Source organism: Montipora foliosa, chromosome 11, assembly GCF_036669935.1.
Source record: "Montipora foliosa isolate CH-2021 chromosome 11, ASM3666993v2, whole genome shotgun sequence".
Taxonomy (NCBI): Eukaryota; Metazoa; Cnidaria; class Anthozoa; order Scleractinia; family Acroporidae; genus Montipora; species Montipora foliosa.
This window is the reverse complement of record NC_090879.1, coordinates 7,106,617-7,130,637: the sequence shown is the minus strand read 5'-3', so window position 1 is coordinate 7,130,637 and position 24,021 is coordinate 7,106,617. Positions and strand designations below refer to the sequence as shown.

At 40.6% G+C, this 24,021-nt stretch overlaps 2 protein-coding genes across 2 annotated transcripts in view; one reads left to right on the top strand and one right to left on the bottom strand.

Moving 5' to 3' along the window:
- Positions 1-865: 865 nt before the first annotated feature.
- Positions 866-15,646, top strand: LOC137976461 (T-box transcription factor TBX10-like). Its single transcript, XM_068823823.1, has 7 exons — positions 866-1,405; positions 1,595-1,859; positions 5,611-5,884; positions 8,525-8,695; positions 13,106-13,173; positions 13,631-13,794; positions 15,211-15,646. The coding sequence occupies exons 1-7, from the start codon at positions 1,258-1,260 to the stop codon at positions 15,459-15,461; spliced, it is 1,341 nt and encodes a 446-aa protein (XP_068679924.1). The 5' UTR covers positions 866-1,257; the 3' UTR covers positions 15,462-15,646.
- The window catches only part of LOC137976453 (uncharacterized), a 14,124-nt gene continuing 5,638 nt past the window's right edge, over positions 15,536-24,021 (bottom strand). Inside the window, exons 4-8 of the mRNA XM_068823815.1 lie at positions 22,638-22,777; positions 22,211-22,279; positions 22,033-22,120; positions 20,570-21,094; positions 15,536-19,352 (exon numbers count right to left, since the gene is read on the bottom strand). Coding sequence (XP_068679916.1) covers positions 19,120-19,352; positions 20,570-21,094; positions 22,033-22,120; positions 22,211-22,279; positions 22,638-22,777 — 1,055 coding nt within the window. The 3' untranslated portion in view covers positions 15,536-19,119. The remainder of the gene's footprint in view (positions 19,353-20,569; positions 21,095-22,032; positions 22,121-22,210; positions 22,280-22,637; positions 22,778-24,021) is intronic.

Sequence of the window (24,021 nt, the reverse complement as noted above, 5' to 3'; positions counted from 1 at the left end):
CAGTTCTTATGTACCATGCAAAATCCGACCATATTTCTTCACTTTGGCGAGAGCTTTGACACGATCTTAGTTCAGAAATGACGAGTATCACAGGGAAAGAACGTTTTTTCACTATTAATGACTGCAGGATTTCACCTGAGACTCAATTACAATTAGAACAGTTTTCCACCTGGGTTGTGCTCGGCAGTGATGTGGAAAAGAATCTAGATGAAAAATGATGAATCATGAAAAAAATCTTTGAGATCCACGATGTATTACGCCATCAACGAAGTTATAAGAAAGTGAAACATGTTATTTGTTTTTAAAGAACTAACTACATATTTAATTTCAAGCATTTTTCGAGAAGACGTAGTTCCTAGTTGAGAGCAAAATTCTTCCATTGATCATCACTGTACAACGATTCCTCTTGAGTTTTCCAATAATATGCAAAAGTTGTCATTTTTCCCTAAACCTGTCGCGAAAATCTTTTTTTTCCCGAAAAACTATCTGCTAGCCTTTTTTCATTGCATTCCTTTACCAACATCCGATACTTTGTATATACGTACCTCAAGAAACGACAAAAATTCTGTCAATGTAACTCGAATGTTTGGGGGCCCATGCAGATATTCGGCAAAATCGTGCAAAAGAGATATCTACTTGAAATTTGACGGATTACGTCGAATTTTGTCAAGTTAAGTGCGATAACATCGTTGTGGAAAACGGATTTCATCCACAGGACGTCATTTACACCTGGTTTACAACAAGTTGAATGACAAAGAGCGGTAGATTTAAAGGACATCTGGCACCCACTGTGACAAGAAAAGGATCGTATGCATGAGGTTATGACCCCAGGCAATAAATCCCTGCTTTTGAATTTAATACAGCCAATACATTAACAGCCTTTCGTTCATCAGTCTACTCCAAAAGCCAAACCCGATGCGTTTCCAGCCTACTGATTCCCAATTGTTGAGCTCATCTGAGATAAGCTATCCCTTTCAGCTTTAAGTCCACTGTAGACACTTACTGGCGTGACTGTCCCCGGAAGATCGAGATACGGCAACGCTGAAAAAAATCTACCCGCCGAGCTTGACAATGTCCCATCAATGGCCTAATTAATGGTTAAGGGATATCTTGCAGTTGTTGCGGGCGCGGTGTTTATATGATTGAGTTAAAGCGCCATAAGGACATCACAAGTGCGCACAACAGACGGCTCAAATCAGGGATACAATCGGTCTCACGAGCCTCATCTCGACCTTTTATCGGCTATTTTTCCGTGTTATGGACAGTTCCGGATTTTTGTCTCCCAAGGCAAACGCTTTTTCCATAGCGCACTTGATTGATAGAGCTCAACTAGCAGATCTTGCGTTCTTGCAACAGAACCCCAACTATCATTGGAACTCGCAAGTTCTGCTACGAGAAATGGAAGGTATTCTTTAATAGTGCGTAGGTCTAATAAGGGCCGCGCTCTCGTTGATTCAGTAAATCAGTGATTGTCACCCTTACTCACCTCATATCGCTTTCTATCAATCATGATCCCTAAACCCTTGGCATATGTGTTCTTTGCGGCTTCGTTGAGAGTTCATTGTCGTCTGTTACCTTGTGATGTGTTCCACAGAGCGCCTCATGAACGCAGGAACTGGCAAAAGGACTCCCTTAGGTGTAGCGCACAATCAACTGATGCCCGACGATTCGGACGATGGAAGCGAAAATTGTGGTTCGCCTAACGCTAGTCCTCCACCAGTGCAATCATCTTGCTCTCAAGTGAATGTAAGACCACTGTGTGTTGGGCTTATTAACGCTCGAGTTGATTTAGAAATGAAAAGCTTATGGGAGGAATTTCACTCTCTGGGAACAGAAATGATCGTCACCAAAGCTGGAAGGTAAGACAAACCACTCTTAGTTCTCTCTCTGTTTCGGGTTTACCGTGGCAATGGATGGAAACGCATTTTTTTGAACGGGACATTTACATGCTTTTTTCGAGAGCAGTTGGTTATCTCAGGATTTTCACATTCGATCATTAACATGTAAGAACTACAGTGTTTTTTTCCTATCAGATTTCAAATAAGTTTCCGTGATGTTAAAGCCTTGTCATTATTGAGCCTAAATCTTTTGGTAGAGAAAGACAGGGAATTCAAAGCACCAATACAGATTGTATGATATTTATAGTGCCACTTAACTGCAGAGAAATAGCAGCCGCGGTTGCAGCCCGTTTCGTGAATATAATTTTTTAAAGTTTACCATAGTTACTTCCGAAACAGGAAACATTAACGTCTGGTAAAGGTACAGTGGACATAAGTGTAAACGAGGAGTGTGTGAAGTGTATGTCTCCAAAAGAAAGAACCAACACTAATTACAAGATTTAATCACGAAACGGAATCGGTCATAAGTTGTTTGATGACTGATGGCATGAGGTATGATAACTAACTACCATTAATATGGTAATAAAAACACGGTTGAGGAAAGTACATGGGTTTATTAAAAGCGACAGAAGACGCACTCTATCACCAATATCAATCGATATTATAAGCAAAACAGGAGAAGGAGCGACTGGTAAAACGAGAGTGGCTTCAAAAAGGCAGCAGACACAGGTCACAGTTTAAAGAGTTGCAATTGCGCTTCCATCAAAAACTTCGAAAACGTTTTTTGCGAGAATATGAAAAAGGCTTCCATGCAAGAATTTGCCACTCTATGTAGATGATTGGTGGGAAAGGTAGTCTTCTTTGCTTCTCTGGTAGCAGTGCTGCATTTAAAGTTGGTCAAAAAGAAACCCTAAAAGAGGACAAGCAGGGCGGAGAACGAACGGACATGATGATAGGTTGTGTAAAGAGTAGGGTTTCGTGGGAATCAGCATTGGTTGTTCTATGGGGATTTTTACCTACTACTCACAAACTAAGGCTTATATTTAATTCGATACATGTACTTCGATTGTAAAGAGATGCATGACACAGGTGAGCAGCCTGGCTTTTTGTTATTCTCTTCATTTGAAAATTTGATTAAAGTTCCATCTCAAACTTGCAACTCCACCAAAAAGACCGTCTCAGGAAAATGTTGAGACGGCAGCTTAAGGAAGTGCGGGTTTACCAAAAAAGAGGTTCAACAGAGACGAAGCGCTTACTCACTGCAAAAACCGCTTTGTTTTCTTTGAATTTTAATTGATCGGCATTGAGTCAAGAGTTCAGACCCCATAAGCAAACTAATGTTGAAAGAAACTTAAAACAAGGCTCGTAATTGATTTCATGAGGACGAAAAGTTAGACTCGGGTTACATTCTTCTGTTTCCTTGGATATCGTAATTTTAGCTTCGTTGCAAACGTCATAATGAAAACTTTGATTAAAATAATAGAACGTAAACTGAATCTGTTCATATGTTTTAATGAGCCCTACTCAAAATCCAAATTTTAAGGTAGATGCTAATTTCCTGTAACCACTCCCCGAAACGTCACCTGCAGTATAACCGGGATAGAAGAAAATACAATACTGAAAATCCAGCGTTCTGTTTTACACTCTTTATTTGGCGTTTATGGAAAGTTTTCTGTTTAAACGAACTTTGCAGCTAATCTAAGCCGAAAGTGAACACGTCCAAGGAAGGACAGCGAAGAAAGAAAACATCGCACGTCGGGTGTCACTAAAAAAACGCCTTTATTTGTGTCGTAAAAACAGGTTCCTTCAAACTAATTTTACAGTGAACCTTAAAGAAACGCATTTTAACATAAAGTGTTTTCGTATGGTCAAAGCTGAACGTTATTTGATATATTTTATATTGGAAACCTTAATATAGCAAAGGAATTTCCTAGTGAAATGCTTGTAGAGGGTTTTGAACAACCCATAAAATTTGTTCTTGTGGTAAAACGAAAAGATTATTCAGTGAAAAATATAGAATTGCGTTTAAGTGAAAAAGCAAACGGCAAGCCGGCTACTGCTTGTCCATGACACAAGGAAGATCTCAGTCCTATTCTCACTTGTCTCTCATTGCTCGATATCCGCAAGTAGAAAGCCAGAAATGATTAACAACAATTTCCCTCAGTGTCGGTGGCTAGTTAACAACTATTCACCGAAGTGGAGGTGACTGTGGTGGATATTTACTGAGCCGCGAAGCGGCGAGGGAAATATCCACCACTAGCCGCCGACACTGAGATGAATAGTTGTTTTAGTATATACAAAAACAATGAGATAATACAGCACAAAAAGAAGATTTAACTCATTTCTTCCTGCAACGTTTTCTCGGGCGGCAGATCCTGTGCGGGTTGCTCAGAGGTGAAGGATATTCGGAGTTTCAAAGCTTCAAAGCTATCCACTCCTTTTATATACACTAATAAAAATTTACTTATCTTTGATTTGGGGCACAACCCACATTTTAAGCCAGAACTTTGCAGTTTGCTGTAAACCATGCTTGAAAGTTTTGGAATCATGTCGACGAAATTCAAAACTTAGAGCGCGTTGTAAATTTTTGTGTGCTGGGCAAATGAATATATTTGACATTCCACGCAATCCTGTTAAAAACAGAAACATTATTTCTCGGATTCGTTGGCTCAGCGGACACTAAGAACATCATACACCTGATCAGGTGACATCTGCGGATGCAGTTAGACCTTGAAGAATTTTTTTTTTTTAGTACGATAAAATGTTGACTTTTAATTAAGCAGCGGTTTGCTGTTAAGCAATCGCTTAAAATGTCTTAACTGCGGTAGTCATTCTTTTCAAAACCATTTGAAATTCACAGTTTCAACTTAATATTTGCATTCAGTTTCATTATATATTCTCTATCAAAACCCAAATTGTAATATTTGTGTTCGATATTGTTCGCTTGTGACTCCCCCTTCCCGGTGCTGCTTGCATGTTTTCATGACCCGAAGTACGCCATGCAATGCAGTTCATACGGTCTGAATTCACCCTCTCCTCCCCCCTCCCTTCCTCTTTCTTTGTCCGAAATTGACGCTCACCTTAACAATACAATAATACATACGGGGCTTTTCAGGGCCAAAGAAACACAATCAACAAAGAGAACAACAACAACTGTTGAGAATCCCAACTGGCCGGAAGCAAACCATTAACCAGTTGGCTTTTTTTACAAGTGCAGCTGAGAGGGTGAACCATGGATTCTCTCTACCAGGATCAAATTCAACTAGTGGCTAGACCGGGTCTGAAACCACTTGGCCACACTACGTGCCCGGGGGGGGGACTCCCATATGAAACAGACCGGGATGCTCGTCGGAAATTTTGAATTTAACCCCTAAAGGAGACCAATCTAGGCGTGGCTTAAGCAAATTTTGACCCCTAAAAGAGACCGTTTAAAAACACAAAAATACGACACGCAATGAGTTTTAATGATAAAAAGGCATAATCATCGAATGCTTGTATCTAAAAAGAAAATTTAAAAGGAAATTTGACTTCTGTTTCTCTTCGCGTAATTCTGTGTTACTTCGGGGAACCCTAAACGAGACCTTGGTGGCATAAAATATTGGCGCTTTGCCCGTAACACCCTAAGCGAGACCAAAATCCAAAATTTACACCCCTAAGCGAGACGACGAGCAGCCCCGTCTGTTTCATATGGGAGTCCCCCCCCCCCCTCCCCCCCAGGACTACGTGCTCCTCCTTATCCATATTAATCCCATTTTGTTCTTTCTTCGAACAGGCGCATGTTTCCGACTTTCCAGGTACGCATTCAAGGATTAGACCCATCATCAAAGTACATCTTAATGATGGATTTTGTACCCGTGGATGATAAACGCTACCGCTACGCCTTTCACAGTTCCAAATGGTTGGTTGCAGGCAAAGCTGACTCCAGTGTACCCGGGAGAGTACACATTCACCCTGATTCACCCTGTACTGGACAGCAGTGGATGAAACAAATCGTGTCTTTTGACAAACTAAAACTAACCAACAACTTGATGGATGACAATGGACACGTAAGGTTTTAATTGTCTTTATCATAAACGAATTAAAAAAATAAGTTTAGTTGCACCGACGTCAAATTGAAGCACTCAAACATAATTATAATTCATTCAACGATGCATATGGGTGAAAGATAATTAATTAAATGGCGTAATTAGCCACTTAATACTTTGCAAGGAACCTTTTTTCTAATTAGAAGTTCCCTAAATGTGGCTAAGACAAATTGTTTTATCATGGCGGTCCACATTTAACGATATCCATTTCTGTCTCGATTCAAGGTAAGTTTAAAAAAGGATTGATTGTCTGTGTCGGGGAATGTCTGGAAAAGAGTACTTCTCTTCACACCAGGAATCCGTAGAAGCTGCCAACAAAGTTACCAACGAAGACACATACATACATAGATACCGGACAGAAAATTCTGAAGATTAAAAAGGAAAAAGTCAAATAAAACAGGACAATGAAAGGAAAGGAGCTTGGTTGTAATGGGCTCTAACAATGGTGCACCATTTTGGAAGTAATTGTGAGAACTGGAGTAAGCAAGAAGAGATAAACAACTCTGTCACTCAGTTAAAGTGGGGTTTAACACCGATGAACAAGTGCACAAATCAAGCAATTGTATTGCACAAAGAGAGCTAATCACTTAAGCAAAGATATGCAAAGTTTGTTGGATACAGCAGCTCTAAATACCTCTCACACCTCGTTGTAAAGAAACCGACAAAATGATTCTCAATTGTGCAAAAATCAAGGGCAACAAGCGACGGCTTTCTCTCAAGTGCTTTTAAACGCTGTTCTAAGCTCTTAGGAGTGCTTTTAAAGCTTTGTAAGTTCATTTTAGGCTGTGCTATAAGATTTTTATTTCTTCGGTTATTCTAGGGGAACTTAAGTGAAGCTTTCGAAGTTACTAGGGCATTTTTGTCTACTTCACGAAAATCTTAGGTATTGCATCCTTTCCGAAACTCATAGCTGGCCTTTTTTCGGTATTCACAGGACATTTTTATCAATCTCGAAAGAAGCAGGCATTAACTTTTTCAGATCACGAAAGTGAAAATCCTAGGTGATTAAAGGCCTTTCGAACAGATAATTTAACAAAACGTTCCGTTGGGTGACCCTGAAGGTTACAACGAATAGAATGATTTCAGTTTAACACAGGAAAATTCCCCTTATTGTCTCCGGTAGGGTCTCCCTTCCTCTCTCCCCTGCCTAGGAATTAATTAAGAAGGGAAACATAGTGATTCTGGAAACAAGTATGAGCTTCCGTGAAAACGACTTGCAATAAGGACAGGGACGTGTCCAACTTACTCATTGGTTTTTCAAAAGTATATTTCGACTTGTGCAGCCGTTCCTCGGTTTGCAAGTGCTCGTTTTCTGTTGTAAAAATAGAACCCATTTCTGAGTTTATGGTGGAAAGGTAGGAAAAACAATCACAACTGTGACTTTCGAATACCTAACCACAATGATATTGGTTATTCGTTGTTATGCAGCTTAAGGGCTGGTCTAACATCTACCAATGAGCCTTACTTTCCTGTACGTTTGCTTGGTGTGTGTATGTGTGTTTTTCACGATTTTTCTCTTTTCCAAACTCTGGTGAACTTCTTTATATCAAAATCTTCTAGTTGCTAGCAGAGGATATCACAAAGAAAAGGAAACAGAACTTTTGATAAAATAAAAGGATTAAACGTTCCAACGATACATTGTTACCAGCGGGTAGTACAAAGAAACATGCGAAAGGTCAGAGATAACTCCTTTAAACCTCTTAAGGGATTAAGAGGAACCATTTTCGCAACAACTTCCTTTTATCACACTTAAATTGCTTTTTTTTTTGTGATTGCACCACTTTCCTCTGAGTAACTGGTACTACCTAACTTATTCCTTGAAATAAAAACTTGAGCCATTCGGCTACGAAGCGATTCCTATCGACGAGTAAAATCGCCTAGCGTCAAACAGAGTTAACTTCTGCAAAGTGTCACTATCAGGATTAATAGAGGTAATAAGGAGAATTATCAAATACGGCTAAAACTTAATATGAAGAATTAATTAATTATTGTTTTGTAATCTGTATTAATACTCAGTGTTATGATGAATTTCCGTTTCCGGTTTGCTGCTAAATCTGAAGTAATTATTGGAGATTATACCCCCAAGAAGAAGTGTTCTTTACCTCTTAAGATGACCGCAAAACAGTCAAGTTGTCCAATCTGGATGTGCAAGAAAAATGATAACTTAGTTTCCGAATGACAAAAAGTTAAAAAACACCTGTTGCATTTCTTCCAAACAGGACAGGACATTTTGTTTCTTTTGGGTGTTGTAGCAAAGTTCTGATGTGTCGATTTCACCAGCATCATAATTAAGTCCACCATTTCTAAACATAATTATGGACTGTTAAAATGAACTTTTCTAGGGCTAACAATGATAGTGGTTTATGAAACCGGAGAGAATGGTTATATATAGATGAAGGTCAGTTTATTTGTCCCAGAAGATTATTTTGAATGGAACTCCAGTGAGGGTCAACGTAAGGTCAAATCAATACTTTTTTAGGCGCCACCTTGAAACATAACCGTCAATGAAGAAATAACTAATTCACTCTAACTTAATGAACCGTTCTATTTGGATTAACTATGAATAGATATGTGGTTGAAACAATCTTGTTTGTCTTGCAGATAATTCTTAACTCGATGCACAAGTACCAGCCTCGATTCCACGTTATTTTAGACGAATCAGAGAAGGGCAACTCCAGGACGAGTCTCCACGAAATGAACAAGGATCACTTGCGAACCTTTATCTTCCCTGAGACGCAGTTCATGGCCGTCACTGCTTATCAGAATCATATGGTATGTGTTGTCTTGCGCAGAACATTTTATCAACCTCGTTCCCAGGGTCTCTCTTGTAACTAAGAGAGACCCTGGGACGAGGTTGGCATTTTATCCGGTGTAAAAAGACAAGCTTTTTTTTCAAGTTTTCAAGTTTTATTTATTTAGAGAAAACAAGTTAAGTTATTACTAAGCTGGCTCGCAAATAGTGAGAAGCTTATCGCGGCAAGCCAGACTGTACACAGCATTATTTAGACATTTTTTTTTCTTAAGGAATAAATGATTACTACATACAACAACAACATGTAAAGATTACTCTTCGTGCTTTCAAATATTTAGAAGGTAGAAGGATCTAGGAGAAAAGGAGACGAAAGGAGTCTAAGTAAAAGAACAATAGGGCCATTTATACGGGAGAAAATAAGACGCGTCTTAAAAAAGACGCGAACTGCTCGTATAAATGGTACAAAACAAGCTTTCGCGTCTCATTTTAGACGCGACTTGCATAAGACGCGGCGTATCTTGGAACCCAATTTTTGGTTGTTCTTATTTTTGTCTGCGTCCTAAATAAGACGTGAACTATAAGTGCGCATGCCTGTCACATGCGTGACGACAACGAGTCACCCAGGCTAACAAAATGGCTTCCCAGTCAGGCTACACCAACAAAACAGAGAAACACTTGGGTTGTTTACCATTTACAAAAAATTTCTGGAAATTTCGGTGGAAATTTCCATCGGGTGAAAAACGTGTTCCATTTAACTCAGGTCCGTTCGCCGCCCTGTGATTGTGATTTTACGCGCCAAAATTAACTGTTAACTGTGAATTAACAGTTATTCTTCGAGGGCGAGCTAGATTTATAATGATAAATAACCAAATAAGACGGGAACCATTTATACGAGATGTTCGCGTCTCATGTAGGAGGCGAATGTATAAATGGTACAGTTCGCGTCCTATTTAAGACGTGTCTTAGCTAAGACGCGTCTTATTTCATCGCGTATAAATGGCCCCAATATGTAAAGAGGAAAAGAGCACAGGTTGTCCTTCTGATAACATTTATATCGTATGCAAAAGTTTGTTTTCAGCAAAATGTTTTCTTTCCCCAGAGGCCACAACCATTTGGATGGCGACCTCTGGGAAAAAACTTATCCCGGTTACGCTACCGAAATATACTATAATATCGTATAACATCGTATAACATCTTGTTCTTAGGCCATCGTAGCTTGATTAAGAAAATAACACAAACAGCGGTGATAAACATTGTATTCCAACGCATTTTTATAAAACTTGACGTTTCGTATGCTAGTCAACACACATTTTCAAAAGTGACCGTTACCATTTTTGAAAACTATATGTCAACACACATTTTCAAAAGTGACCGTTACAATTTTTGAAAACTATATATATATAGTTTTCAAAAATGGTAACGGTACAATTTTTGAAAACTATATATATATAGTTTTCAAAAATGGTAACGGTCACTTTTGAAAATGTGTGTTGACTAGCATACGAAAGGTCAAGTTTTATAAAAATGCGTTGGAATACAATGTTTATCACCGCTGTTTGTGTTATTCTCTTAATGATCATACTGTAATATATTGCTTGGTCAATTTAGCATTGCGTTTGAGGAAACCGGCTGATGTCGCGCTGAATTTGTTTTCATATCTTGACAAAAATCAAAGAAACTTGGTTGCACCTGTTTAGCTGATTTCTGGGGAGACCCCGTAGCTTTCCAGACGCGGTATGTGATTGGAGAACCAAAACAATAGATGATACAACAGAGACAATGCAACTACAATCTTGGATAGAATAAAATGGCACAGAAATACCCCCTTCCCTCTAAATCAAAGATGAAGCCGTGCGAAGGCCATAACGCGCCATTTTCCCATCATTAGGGAGCTTAAGCACGCGCGTTTTTGAGACGCGGACGGCAACCGGAAGAGAACATTTCGCGTGCCAGGACAGTGGTGTCTCCCAGATTTTTATACTTATCATCTCTAATGGAGAAAGGATACTTAAAAAGGTAAATGTGGTTGTGTGAATAGAAATTAAAAGAGAAAACGGCTCACTTCCGGTTGTCGTCCGCATCTCAAAAAGACGCGTATACTAACTCCCTACTGATTTTGGGGGGAGGGGTGGTCTCAATTTCAATTTCCCGTTTAATCTATCCAAGACTGTAGCCCTGATAACAAAAGAAGGTGTAGGTCATGTATATCGACCAATGAAAAAAGCAGTCCGGTATTGGTACGGGATTACTCGATTTCTTGCCTACCGTCCATATGCAGATATCTCTAGCAGCTTTTCAATCGAAAGTGACAAGTTCAGTAGAATAAGAGCCTTTTTTGTCCTAGGTTTGACTTGAACGAAATGCTAAATCTCTCTGTCACAGGAATCGGTGTCACAGTGACGGCATCGATTGCGCCACAAATTTGCATACAAATAAGGAGGAAGAACGATCTGTTTGTGTTTTGGTAAATTTCATCGCCGTCCTCACTTAAATAACGTGAAATGACCAAGTTTGAGGCCCTGTGGACAAAAGGCACGACTTGCGCCTTCGCTACTTTTGAGCAATTGTGAGTTGTCCGCCATATTGGATTTGAGGAAATTGCTTCGTCTCCGCTGATTCTTGTTTAATTTTGCTTTGTTTTAATATTTCTACTCCAGTTCATGCATTTCAAATTTATAAACAGTTGATATATATTTTAGACTTGGAACGGCTTGCAACAATTGATTCAGAAAACTCGTATTTCGGAATCACATCTTCTTAGCAGTCGTCGTCGTCTTTTCGTCAGCTCCCGGAAAAAACGATGATAGTGATTTTGACAACTGTGATGATAAAAATGGCAGTATGATCTCGATGGCTACTTCCGAGCACTCCTTCACATGCCGTGCCTGTTTTCAATCTATTGCTAACTTTTCCCCATAAATCCAACCGGACGTTATGACATTGAATGAAGCAGGGTCAACAATTTGCTTAGCATCTGTCAGCTTAGTGTCTGACAGAATTAATCTTTGTTTTGGCCCGAGGCAACTCCCAGGGAGATAAAAACACGATCGATGACGGATTCTCTGAAGCACACCTGCAATTAATTTAAGAAATAGTTTTCTAAATTTGGGCTTTTAAGAGAAAACGTTGCTTTTTGATGCACGGCTAATCAGTAGCTTTCTCGTGAATACTCAGACTTCAAACAGATAAGAGTTTTGCAACATATGACATTCCATCAATCAAGACCGACGTTATTGGATTAGAAACTGAAGAGGTTAATCCATCAATGGGACCGCGGCTTTTTTAAGATTGAGGTACATGATGCATCTCTTTCAAATGTTAACATTCCTCATACACTGCAGTTTTGCCCAGATATAAATCTATGAAAACTTTTTCTCGATAAACATATTCCTAGTCTGTGCATTGTTGAACTTTGTGTGATTCAGAGTTTTGCCGTCCTTAAATAAATTACAGTACTCATCAATAATACTCTCATTCGTTTAACCGTGGGTATCGTCGTCGGCGTCCATCGCTAGCACGAAACAAGCAACACAATAAAACTAAAAATTCAGCTTTCCGAAGCAAAAATAGTAATCACCACAGACTTTGGTCGGAATATCAGATGTCACCCCTCATATTTTACATATCTGGTACAGCAAAACAACTTGCATTCTACAATTTTAATTACTTTTTTCACTAGCCTAATTAATTCGCATTCTCTGATTACATCGTCCTTGCCAATCACGACAAGCACTTGACATTCTCAAAATGTACAATAAACTGAGTTAGAGTGAGTTGGTAAGCTAATAGATTTTCCTGCTCAAATAAACACTTGAAGATAACTAAGTATGGCCGGCTAATCCTACTTAAGATAAAACCCTCGTGAATGAATCATTAAACTAAAACAAACGGAGGAAGTTAATAATGCAGTTTTCGCCCCAGCCTCCCCACCCTTTTTTATGTCCTTTGCCTGTTTGGCAAGCGTTTGTCGTCGAGAACTTCTTTGGTCGCACATAGACAGTCCTCTTTCCCCACAGAGATTATTCAGTTTTTATGATCATCAGGAATCAATGAATTTCATTCAATTCTGTTCCTCGTTAACCTGACTAATCCAATTCAAAGAATGGCGATACTGTTACGTCACCTATTAATGTGCCAACCAGAGATCTATTGGCCGTCGAAACAAAGGTTCTTTTGTTCTGTGCTTGGCAAAATTGTTCATAAAGAGTGAATATCGCTATATTGCTTGAAAAGTTTAATTTATTTAGGACCAACCTCCTCCTTTTCCGGCTTAACATCTCTGTTACAGAGATTTCTTGCGATTGAGATTGGGAAGGCCAAAAAACTATTTCCAATGAGCCGTCGTTTTTAGCAAAGGTCGCAAAGCTACAGACGTCAATTCAATGAGAATTTTTTTTAAATAATCAACATCATTTCTTATTTCGCTTCAGATTACACAGCTCAAGATTGCAAGTAACCCATTTGCCAAAGGATTCCGAGATTGTGACCCTGATGACTGGTAGGTTATAGACTTATTCATAAATGGCGCCTCTTTTATTACTCTTCAGTTCATGTGCAACTATAAATTGACCGCCATTTACGAATAACGTCTATTTTCGCGCTCTTTTGGGGAGTCGCGAATGGAAAACAAACGTTTTTCATTTGGCCAATCACAACAAACGTAGTCAATTAAATGAGCCAGTCATGGCGTAACACATATGCATGCAGCCAGAACTAAGCACGGAAAAACGTATGCGGGCAGATCACAGACAAACACATTTCTCACTGATGGATGAAATATGGCGCGAAGCTACTACGCATTCTTAAGTGAAAAGCGCTTTTCACAAAGAAACTAGGAGATTTTTAAAATATTTTTTTACTGTATACAAATCTTGATATTTCGAAGCAAAAGGGATTCTGATTTTCTTGTTGAAAGCGAAAACCGCTCTGGTGTTTTTTTCTCTTTGACCCAACAGCGTTATGGAAGTGATGAAGCAACTTGATCAAGGAGAAATAGCTGCGACAGCTCGTGCTAGGTTACATGGAGACATGGTGTCTCCAAGAAATGAAGTCCAAGTTTCTCGACCCCAGGCTCCCAGGCCAATGCCTCCTGCTATGAGTCCAGCATTCACTTATCCAGGTGAGGAAAAATGTTCCTAGGGGCGTTTCTTTAACAACTTCGAGAAATACGGGTTTCAAAATCGGCATATCTGTCTTGGTTTCCATTTGTGAAAACCAGGAACCCATGACTAGGACCGTACAACTTCATTGTATTTATCGAACGACGTTTTTACAGACCGAGGCTGAAATGGTCGTGCGCACGCGTGACGTGATGGCCACACCTGGTTGGTGTTATGGGATTGAGAATGGTCACTCGTGAAGCCACTTCCAATTTACAAACCCGTAGCTATCAGACCAGAACACAACACCGGGAAGTCCACCTTGCACTTTTCGACTCGTGTGTGGCATCTCTACGTCCCACAGGATTTATGAAGGGTTGCGAGACGGGCCCAAACGGTTTATATTCCTTAGCCGAGAAAACTTGAAAGTCTAACTATTTGCGGATGCAATTACAAGGCAGCATTTTCTTCTCAGTGACGCTGAGTGCTGGGACCCTTTTCTCGAAAGTCCAGAAAACTTTTCAGGCCCGAAAAATCATTTGTGAACCTACCAACCGTCAGAAAAGCCCATTTTTAGACACGTTTTGAAGGTAACAAAAAGCAAACTGACTGAAGTTTGACGAATTAAATCCTCTCCGTTCTTGAGATACAGGGAGAATTGTGACACGCGAAAATGGCCCGTAAAGTTTCGGGACTTTTGAGAAACGTGCCCCTGATCCGGCCAGTCTTCCGCACGGTAGTCCGATACTCAACCAATTGAGCCAACCAGTAGTAGGCGGTTAATCCCAACCTCATTCCCAGGGTCTCTTCGTCGATAACGACAATGGAGACCCTGGGAACGAAGTTGGGTTAATCCCAACTAGCTTTGTCTACGAACAGGCTTAAACTAACAAGATTTGTGCGAGTGGAAATTGAACCCGGGCCAAACTGGTGGTAAACGAGTGCTATCACCACGAAGCCAACCCTGCTCCCCCACCCCCCTGCAGGAAAAAAAATGTTCCTTGAAACATGGAAAATGGTTTGTTATTACACCGGAGATGAGCCTAATTTTACATCATGTGATTGCCACTAGACTTTCAGTACAAAGACTATACAACTATACAACGAAGCACTTTGTCGCCGTGGCTAAAGGTCGATAACCCTCAAGAAACCCTTTTTTTCCAATGCTTTTAGTGTAAGCACTCTTTTTCTTTGGCCATTTCAGTTTTACCAGAAATAACACACAAACAGCGGTGTATATTTAAACTCCAATTTTGTACTGATTAACCGTCACTGCTGAAGATGTATGCAGAGGCATACGAAACGTCAAGTAGAAGATAATTTCAAATGATGCGTGTATGTCTGATGTTTGTCACCACTGTTTGTGTGTTATTTTAATGTAAGACCTACGCTCCACACTGGAATATGCCGATTCTTTTTATTTTTTCTGATTTTAGGTCCATACGACAGCAGAGCAGCACCTTTGACTCACATACCAAGGAACCTTCCCAGTAATTCCCCACCAGGAGGGTACCTCCCAATGATGCCCCAAATGTTGGGCCACGTGGGTCCTACCCCAATGTCACCAACATCACCCACGAGCCCCGGGTATGGTCAGCGAACTTACCAGTCATTGCGCATGCACCGAACAATGCCATACCCCACAAGAGGAAGCAGATCTTCTTCGAGCGATGAAAGCTGCCCGTAGGCGGCAATCGTGTGAATTTCTTTTGGAGAAGAAGTAATCTTAAGTTTACAAAAAAAACTCATATTAACTATACATAATATGTTTTAAAGCTTTATTTTTATATGTCATTGCTTGTAAATATCGACACATTTTTCTACAAATGCAACGATGACGCAATAAATTGTGTCCAATGCGGAAACCTCCAATATCCAACACAGTCACATTTTCTGTTGAGCGACTCGAATTTATTGTACCAAAACCCTTGGATGAACGGGCAATCATTTCCTCGAAATATTCAAACTCGAGAGCGAATTAGATAAGGGTGTTTCTATTTACGGTCTTGACCCAGCACAGTAACAAATGGACTTATTAAACCAATCAGGAGAAGCCATGTCATGCGTGACTGCTTCTGCCATGTCTTTTCAGCGACATAACTAATTTTTCTGGGAAAGGGTATTCTAAAAATAGATTCATTTGTGACTTTGTGACTATGCTGAGGAGCACACCCACGCCATAACAACACTCTTATCTAATTCAATCTTGTCGAACTGTGATAGTGAATAGGGAGCTTAAGCAACGGTGACGGCAACGAGAACGTCACAAGTTTGCATATTTGGCGGGAAAAAACAATAACTTCGCACGCCCTGCACGTGCGTTTTCACTTTTGTCCATTTCTTTGCCGTCGTCAGCAAAACTACAACGTAAAATAGCCAAATTTGAGGTTTAATGACAAAAGTCAGCACTTGAGGATAAATCTTCATTCTCTTCCCTAAATTACGCGCCGTTCCGACCAGTATCATTTTTGAGAAACTACCACACCCTGGCGATATTAAAAAAGGTTGAAATAATCACGAAGTGATTACCTTAACATGAATTTTTTTTTTGAGATGACGTTCTCGTTGCCGTCGCCGTCGTCGTTGCTTAAGTTCCCTAATGAGGGACCTTACGCAAGGACGACGACGCCGCCAACGAGAACGTTGTCTAAAAATATTATTTCCCAATATTGTAATAATTTCGTGATAACTACAAGTCGTTCGGGATGATTAGTGTTTATCAACATTGCGGGAATGAAAATTGCCGTGAACGGTGTGGTTGGTTGGGAAGCAAATTAAAAATATATCGTCAGGTTCTCACGTCCTCTACACAATCTCAAATTTAGTCAATTCACGTCGTTAGGGAGCTCAAGCAACGACAACGGCGACGGCAACGAGAACGTCATCTCAAAATATAAATTCGCGTTATTGTAATCGCTTCGTTACTATTTCAACTTTTTTAACATGACGGGGGTGTGGTAGTTCCTCAAAAATGACGCTGGTAGGAACGGCGCTCAATTTAGAGCAGAAAATGAAAATTTATCCTCAAGTAATGGCGTTGTCCATAAAACCTCAAATTTGGCTATTTCACGTTGTAGTTTTGCTGACGACGGCAAAGAAATGGACAAAAGTGAAAAACGCACGTGCAGGGTGTGCAAAGCTATTGTTTTTGCCTACTAAATATGCAAATTTGTGACGTTCTCGTTGCCGTCGCGGTTGTCGTTGCTTAAGCTCCCTGTTGTCACGACGAGGACGGCAAAGAAATATATCAAAATGCAAAACGCACGTGCAGGGCGCGCTGAGCCTTTGTTTTAGTTCATTGAGTCCATTGTTTAGTGACGTTTTCGTAGCCGTCGTCGTCGTCGTCCTATCGTTCGGTCCCTAATATATGAAGTTTTATATATCCACTTTATTATATGGCTAGTGTTTCTGGCAGATATAACGGGAGCTGTGATTGGCTAAGAGCAGCTAAGCGCCAGGGCATTAATCTCACTTATTATATGACTAGCTCCGTGAGCGGGCAAGATGAACCAAATCGCGCGCTCTGATTGGCTACCCGAGCGGGCAAGATGGAGCGATACTGCCCGCTCGGGATTTCTCGCTTGGTCCCGCAAGATCAAAGATCATTTTTTGGTGTTTTAAGTCATATAATAAATCCTTTATTGACCAAGATTGTTCGGTCAAGATGACTGGATATTGGCCTCGTTCTTTTTTTGCGTGTTTATGGACCTCGACTTCGTCTCGGTCCATAAACACGCAAAAAAAGAACTTGGCCAATATCCAGTCATCTTGACCTCACGCTTGGTCAATAACCCATACTTATGATTAACTCCGTGAGCGGGCAAGATAAACCAAATCGCGCGCTGTGATTGCCTACCTGAGCGGGCAAGATGGAGCTTGCCCGCTCGGGATTTCTCGCTTGGTCCCGCAAGATCAAAGATCATTTTTTTGGTGTTTTAAGTCATATAATAAATCCTTTATTGACCAAGCTTGTTCGGTCAAGATGGCTGGATATTGGCCTCGTTCTTTTTTTGCGAGTTTATGGACCTCGACTTCGTCTCGGTCCATAAACACACAAACAAAGAACTTGGTCAATATTCAGCCATCTTGACCTCACGCTTGGTCAATAACCCATATGTAATGCCCACGGGCCGATTATATATGGATTATATTATATTAATTCGTTTTTTTCTTCTTTAGAATCGTTCTGTTAGCCACATACTAAACAAATTAATGACCTTGACCGTTCGTTCGTTCGTTACAGCAAAATTTCAAACCTCGGCCTAGATGTATTGACCTTGCTATCGCTCGGTCAATACGGCAAGCCCTCACTTTGAGACCTCACTCTCGGTTATTATTAAGTAGTTAATCACACATTCACTTACACAATGTATTACAGGATACAATAAGAACTTGCAAGTGGCCAGCTCCCAGATGGTGGAGCTGCTGCACACCCCTGGGTTCGACTACGAGCTGATCAAGAGGAGCCCCTATCTCCTATACTTGGCCTAGGGGTCAACCCTATCTCAGGGTCAAGGGAAATATGATACTTGACACGGGAAAAACGTATTCATAGATCGCCTTCCTTAGGAGATTCAGCACGAACACTGTTGTAACTGCGAGCCAATCAAAACAAAGCTATCTCAGCCTCAAGGAAAATATGATACTTTTCGCGGGAAAAACTTGTTTATAGATCGCCTCCCTTGGGAGATTCAGCACGACCACTCTTGCAAAATCCAATGTCCCTTGGGAGATTCAGCACGCCCAGTGTTGCAACTGAGAGCCAATCAAAACAAAGCTATCTCAGCCTCAAGAAAAATATGATACTTTTCGCGGGAAAGACTTACTTCTAGATCGCCTTCCTTGGGAGATTCAGCACGAACACTGTTGAAAAATCCAATCTCCCTTGGGAGATTCAGCACGCCCACTGTGGCAACTGCGAGCCAATCAAAACAAAGCTATCTCAGCCTCAAGGAAAATATGATACTTTTCGCGTGAAAAACTTATTTATAGATCGCCTCCCTTGGGAGATCCAGCACGAACACTGTTGCAAAATCCAATCTCCCTTGGGAGATTCAGCACGCCCAGTGTTGCAACTGAGAGCCAATCAAAACAAAGCTATCTCAGCCTCAAGGGAAATATGATAATTTTCGAGGTAGAAACCTGTTCCTAAAAATAACTTTACTTGGGAAAGTGTTGACTCAAGGTATTTTAGTGGAAAGAGAGGCTCCTCTTGATGAGTTCCTGGTTCGACCTCGTTCAAGCCTGGATTTTCTCAGGCTTGCAACTACTTCGGTTGTTTCATTAACTGCGATGACCACTTTCACTTGAAATAATCAAACTGTTGGTCATTCATTTTTTTCCTATCATTGCGATTCCGTTTCGTTGAATCGTTCCTTTCGTTTTTCTTTTATCCTCGTGACCAGTCTCCCAGTTTTCTCCGATCGTTCCTCTTCCTCCATTGTGTCCCAATCTTCCGTATCAAGTTCCCGGCCAAAAAGCTCCATCTCCGCTTGTTTATAGTCTTGAGAGTTTGTCACTAAAGCTTTTCTCGTCATGATATCTAAATGCGTCCGCTGTTCATTTGGTCCATGACCCACTGAGTACAAAAAGCAACCAGAGTTAATCAATCCGAAAGGAGACTTTGGTTAGTAAACGCCGGTGTGACTTTCAAACAAATAAAATGGCAATTTCAATTATCGGTGCTCCTCAGTGGTCCAGAAAATGCACGCGAATTTCAATAAGCGCCACGAAGCGTCCCACAAATGCCGCTTCTCAAATAACGATAAACAGCTGCTTTTCCCGTGACCTAACAATAACGCTAACCTTTACTTAAACCATTTTGTGTTAGAAATAGGTCGGAAATGCTTTGACTTAAAAGGGACACTTTGAGTTGGATGTCAAAATTGGGCGTGCATCTAATTAGGGTCGATCCTGGACATCAGTGAAGTGGTTTGCTACTGGTTAACGAAAAGAAACTTTGGAGCTACTTTGGTTCGGCATAACAACGCTTACCGATTGGCTTTTATTGCTCACAATACTTTTAGCGAAGTTAGTTAAATGAAAACGCGCCCTGCGCTCGAGCGTTTCTGTTCAGGGCTTCGTGCGCACTCGTCAAATGCATCTTCTGCGAGTTCTAGTTTGTTAGGACAATAGCCTGCGCCTCCTACGACTTTGTTTAGGCCAAGGTTTTACGGTATTTAGTAGAAAATATTTAGTAGAAAGTATTTAGTAGATAATATTGTCTCTCAAACTTGACTTAAATTTAATCTCAATCACAATTTAAGGACGGTGCCTACTAATTAAAGATATTTTTTCCCTGATGTGTGATTATGCAGGAAATGGAGATCTTAATTAACAAGTGTTATTGAAATCCAAAAAGAAAATTGGGGGTAACCACGCATTTTTCAAAGATAATTGATGAATAATATTTGTAAAAAGCTTTAAAATACAAAGCAATGTATGACGTTCTTTCTCAAATTGAAGCTCAATTATCTCTCAAAAATGCATGGTTACCCCCAATTTTCTTTTTGGATACCAAGAGTACTTACTAAGATGTACTTTCTCCGGATAGTTTTAAACCGCGCAAAAATATCCCTGTATTAGTAAGCATCACTGATAGGAAATCCGAGTATCTCGAGATGCGCAGAACGTATGCGCAGTAACAATAGTAGGCACCGTCCTTTAAGTCCCCATTTTGATAACTGAATGACAGTGATCGACTACAGCCTCTCTGGGCCACTGTACTCTCTCTTTTTTTGGCATATTTGACAGTCCCAGTAGATAAAAAAGACACAGGATACATTTTTTTCTTACCCAAATCTAGACTGCGCAATGTTCCCCTCAATAAATCCCTTAAAAGCTCCTGTGCGTCTTGGCGTGGACTTATAGAAGGCTGTGAAGTGGGTTCCATTTGAGTCGGCTCCCGTACAGAAGGAACAGAGTGATTTGACGAAGGAGGAATACTCGCAGGGGTATGAGCCGACGGCGCTCGATATCTTGCAAGTTCCGCCTGCAGTCTCGCGATCACTTCATCCTTCCGTTTCTCCGCTGATGCTCGTTGTGTTCTTTCACGTTCCAGCTCTATTTCAAGTGCTGCGATCTGTTCACTTTCTTTCCGTTTTTCTATTTGAAACTTTCTCCTCATCTCTTGTTCTCGGCGCCGTATCTGTTCTTCCTCCTCTCTCTTTCTCCGAGCTTCCTCCCTTTGCTGCTCCATCAATTTTCGCCTCCTTTCTTCCTCTCTCTCCTCGCGAGTCTGCTGCCTGTCTTCAACCCGCTGCCGGTTGGGAGGCTGATCATGGAACCACATAGCCCAGGGTTGTACTGACCCACCAACCGCTAAACATGAACATGATGCAAACTTTGAATTCGCGACTATGTTTTGCGTGAAAACCATGCGCCAATAATAAAGCACGAAGGGTAGCATGAAAATTCTTTGACTTTCTTCAGCGGGGACCTTTTTTTTGAAAGAGCATGGCATTTAAATTAATGGGTACGAGTACGAGACGCGCGCGGTAAGAGGGCGGCACGCAAAGTTCCACGCGAAGTTTCCTCTTTCGCGCAAGTCTTACCTAGACTAGAAAATCACTGTTACAACCAAGTCTTAATCAAACACTAAATTTCCTCTCCCAAAACAAGAGGATGTGAGATCAGAGAGCAAATAACTCATATTCAGACGAAATTAATTAGTGTAAACAACTAGCCACTAACACTGAGGTGAATAGTTGTTTTACTATATACTTAAACAGTGAGATAATATAGCACAAAAAGATGATTTTAAATCATTTCCTCCTGCAACGATTACAGAATTTTGGGGCGCAAATTCCTCGCGAGTTGCTCGGAGGCGAATAGTAAACAATTATTCCACGAGCGCGCATTGAGCGCGCGTTAGTCAGAGCGGTTTTTTAATGGAGTTTTCTTTGGCCAATCAAAATGGACGAAGACAATCCAGTAAACCAATCAAAACTCGAAGTAATTACACGTAGCCGGCACAAAGCGCGGGAAAATTCATTACCTTTACCATTAGGTCATACGGCATATGAGCTGATAACCGAGATTGAGCGAACCCATCAGAAAGCTAGGAACGCAATATCCGAGGTCGAACAAATCAAATAAAATCTGAGTAGCCAATCAAAGCGTGCCTTCAACGCTATCCACTGTCTTAGTATATACTAACAACAGATAAAAATAACCTTCGCAGTACGGGCGCGATCTAAAAATAGATTTACGGATTCGTTCTCTTTCCTTATATTCTCTTGGTGCTCATTTTCACCTACTTGCTACGGGATCAACAAGTGGTAACTCCGTTTCATGAATCTCTTGCTTGATTTCCTTTCTCCAGTCTTCCATGAAATGATGGTCAATCTAAAAATGCATTCAACGGATTTGTGTACAGAGACATGTCCGCAGTGCATGGAATAAATTTCAAGGAAATAAGCGGTACTGATGACTTACCAGGCGTTGAAAATCTCGAACGTTTAATTTTTTGCTTTCCAAAAGTAAAACATCCTCAACCTCTCTGACCTGGTGAAAGGAATTTGAGATTTGCTTACAGTATTTGTAATTCACCTAGGATTTGTGGTAGAAATCTCCAACACCCTATCCAGCATCGATCTTAGCACAGAAACGACTTAGTGAGACATGAGTATGTATATCAATTACACACACCGAGAATCGACAAAGCTTGCGTGGGTTCCGCTCATGTCATGGAAGCCCTAAATTTTTTTTATTAGCCCTGAGCCCTGATGATTAGCCCTGCGCAGTGATGAGAGCACTCGCCTCCCACCAATGTGGCCTGGGTTCGATTCCAAGACTAGGCGTCATATGTGAAACGCTTCTGATAAAACTTAATTTCACTCACACCCGTTAAACGGATACTTACGTTTCTGCATCTGAGAAGTGGCTCTCGCAACAGCATCAACATGACAGAAGAGAACATGGCGATGCAGTGGAAGGACCTAAGCTTGATGCTCAAAATGAATTGATCCCAGATATAACAAACCACATCAAGAGACAGAAAACCTAAGGAATTACAAAACACGACAATCCAAAATCAGATGCATGTATTCGTGGAAGTAACCATTTTTCGCGATAACAACATCTACCGACAGCAAGCAGGCTAAGGAAAGTAGTGTCAATTTTCTGACTGTTTGGAATGCCTAAACCGGCAAACACGGTAATCAGAAAGAAAACTACAGCGATATTTCTTGTTTACAAACACTGACGTCATCACATTTGCCAACCACTGAACAAACGAAATCATTGTTTCAACAGCCAATCAGGTTCTGGTTTGCATATTAATAACAATGGGTGACGTCACGGAGAAACATCGCTACAAGCTTAAAGAAAATACTAAAAAATATGGTGTTCCCTATAAGGAAAAGCGATTCGTGTCAGGCTTAGGAACCGACTCAGTCTGCACGTTCAAAAATTTTAAATTTCTTGTGGGGTCTCGAAGATAAAGAAATTAACGCGAAAAGAACCAATGTGTATACATCCAAAAGGCATAGACGTGCCATCAATGAAAGACCATGGCATTTTCATCGTTTACGTAACAAAGTTGAGAATCCAGCAGAAAAAGTGGCAATTCCTACAAGCGAATTTGAGACAGAACACTACCATGAAATTAATACAGCAAAAAAGGTGCGAGAGAGAACCTTCTTTTCCCAAGTTCACCCAAAAAGACGAAATGGAGAAGCGATCCATTGCACTTATCTGGACTAGACCTTTTTGCAGATACGGCGGCCATTTTGATTTCTATTGTTCCAAAAGACATTATGGGATACCAAGGGGACAAATTAATATGTATTTGCCCCCTGGGCATCCATAAGAGCTATTTGAAACAATAGAAATGAAAATGAAAATGGCTGCCGTATCTTATGGTAGACATCTGGCCCCTGTTGTTCAAAAGGTGGATAACACTAAGCACCACCGGATAAATCACTATCCATTGGTTTCACTATTACTTATCCGGCGGATAGTGCTATCCAACCTTTGAACCCGGATGGGGGGGGGGGGGGTGATGTGCCGCTGGGACCATGGAACCCTTAACCTATACCAGAGCTAGTTTCAGCTAGATTTTGCTACCCTATACTAGAGTAAACTCCCCAAATTACTCCTATCCTAGAGTAGCCAAAACAAAACCTTATACCACAATCACTTCTTTCTTAAAAAAGGATTTATTTATACTTGTCCAGCAATGCCAAGCACGTATTGAGACAATAAATTGTTTAATTTTAATTAGCCTACGTGTAGCCGTACCCTAC

Coding starts and splice junctions, on each gene's coding strand:
- LOC137976461 (XM_068823823.1), top strand. CDS start 1,258: ATGGACAGTTCCGGATTTTTGTCTCCCAAGGCAAACGCTTTTTCCATA. Junction 1,406..1,594: donor TCTGCTACGAGAAATGGAAG/GTATTCTTTAAT, acceptor TGTGTTCCACAG/AGCGCCTCATGAACGCAGGA. Junction 1,860..5,610: donor ATCGTCACCAAAGCTGGAAG/GTAAGACAAACC, acceptor TTCTTCGAACAG/GCGCATGTTTCCGACTTTCC.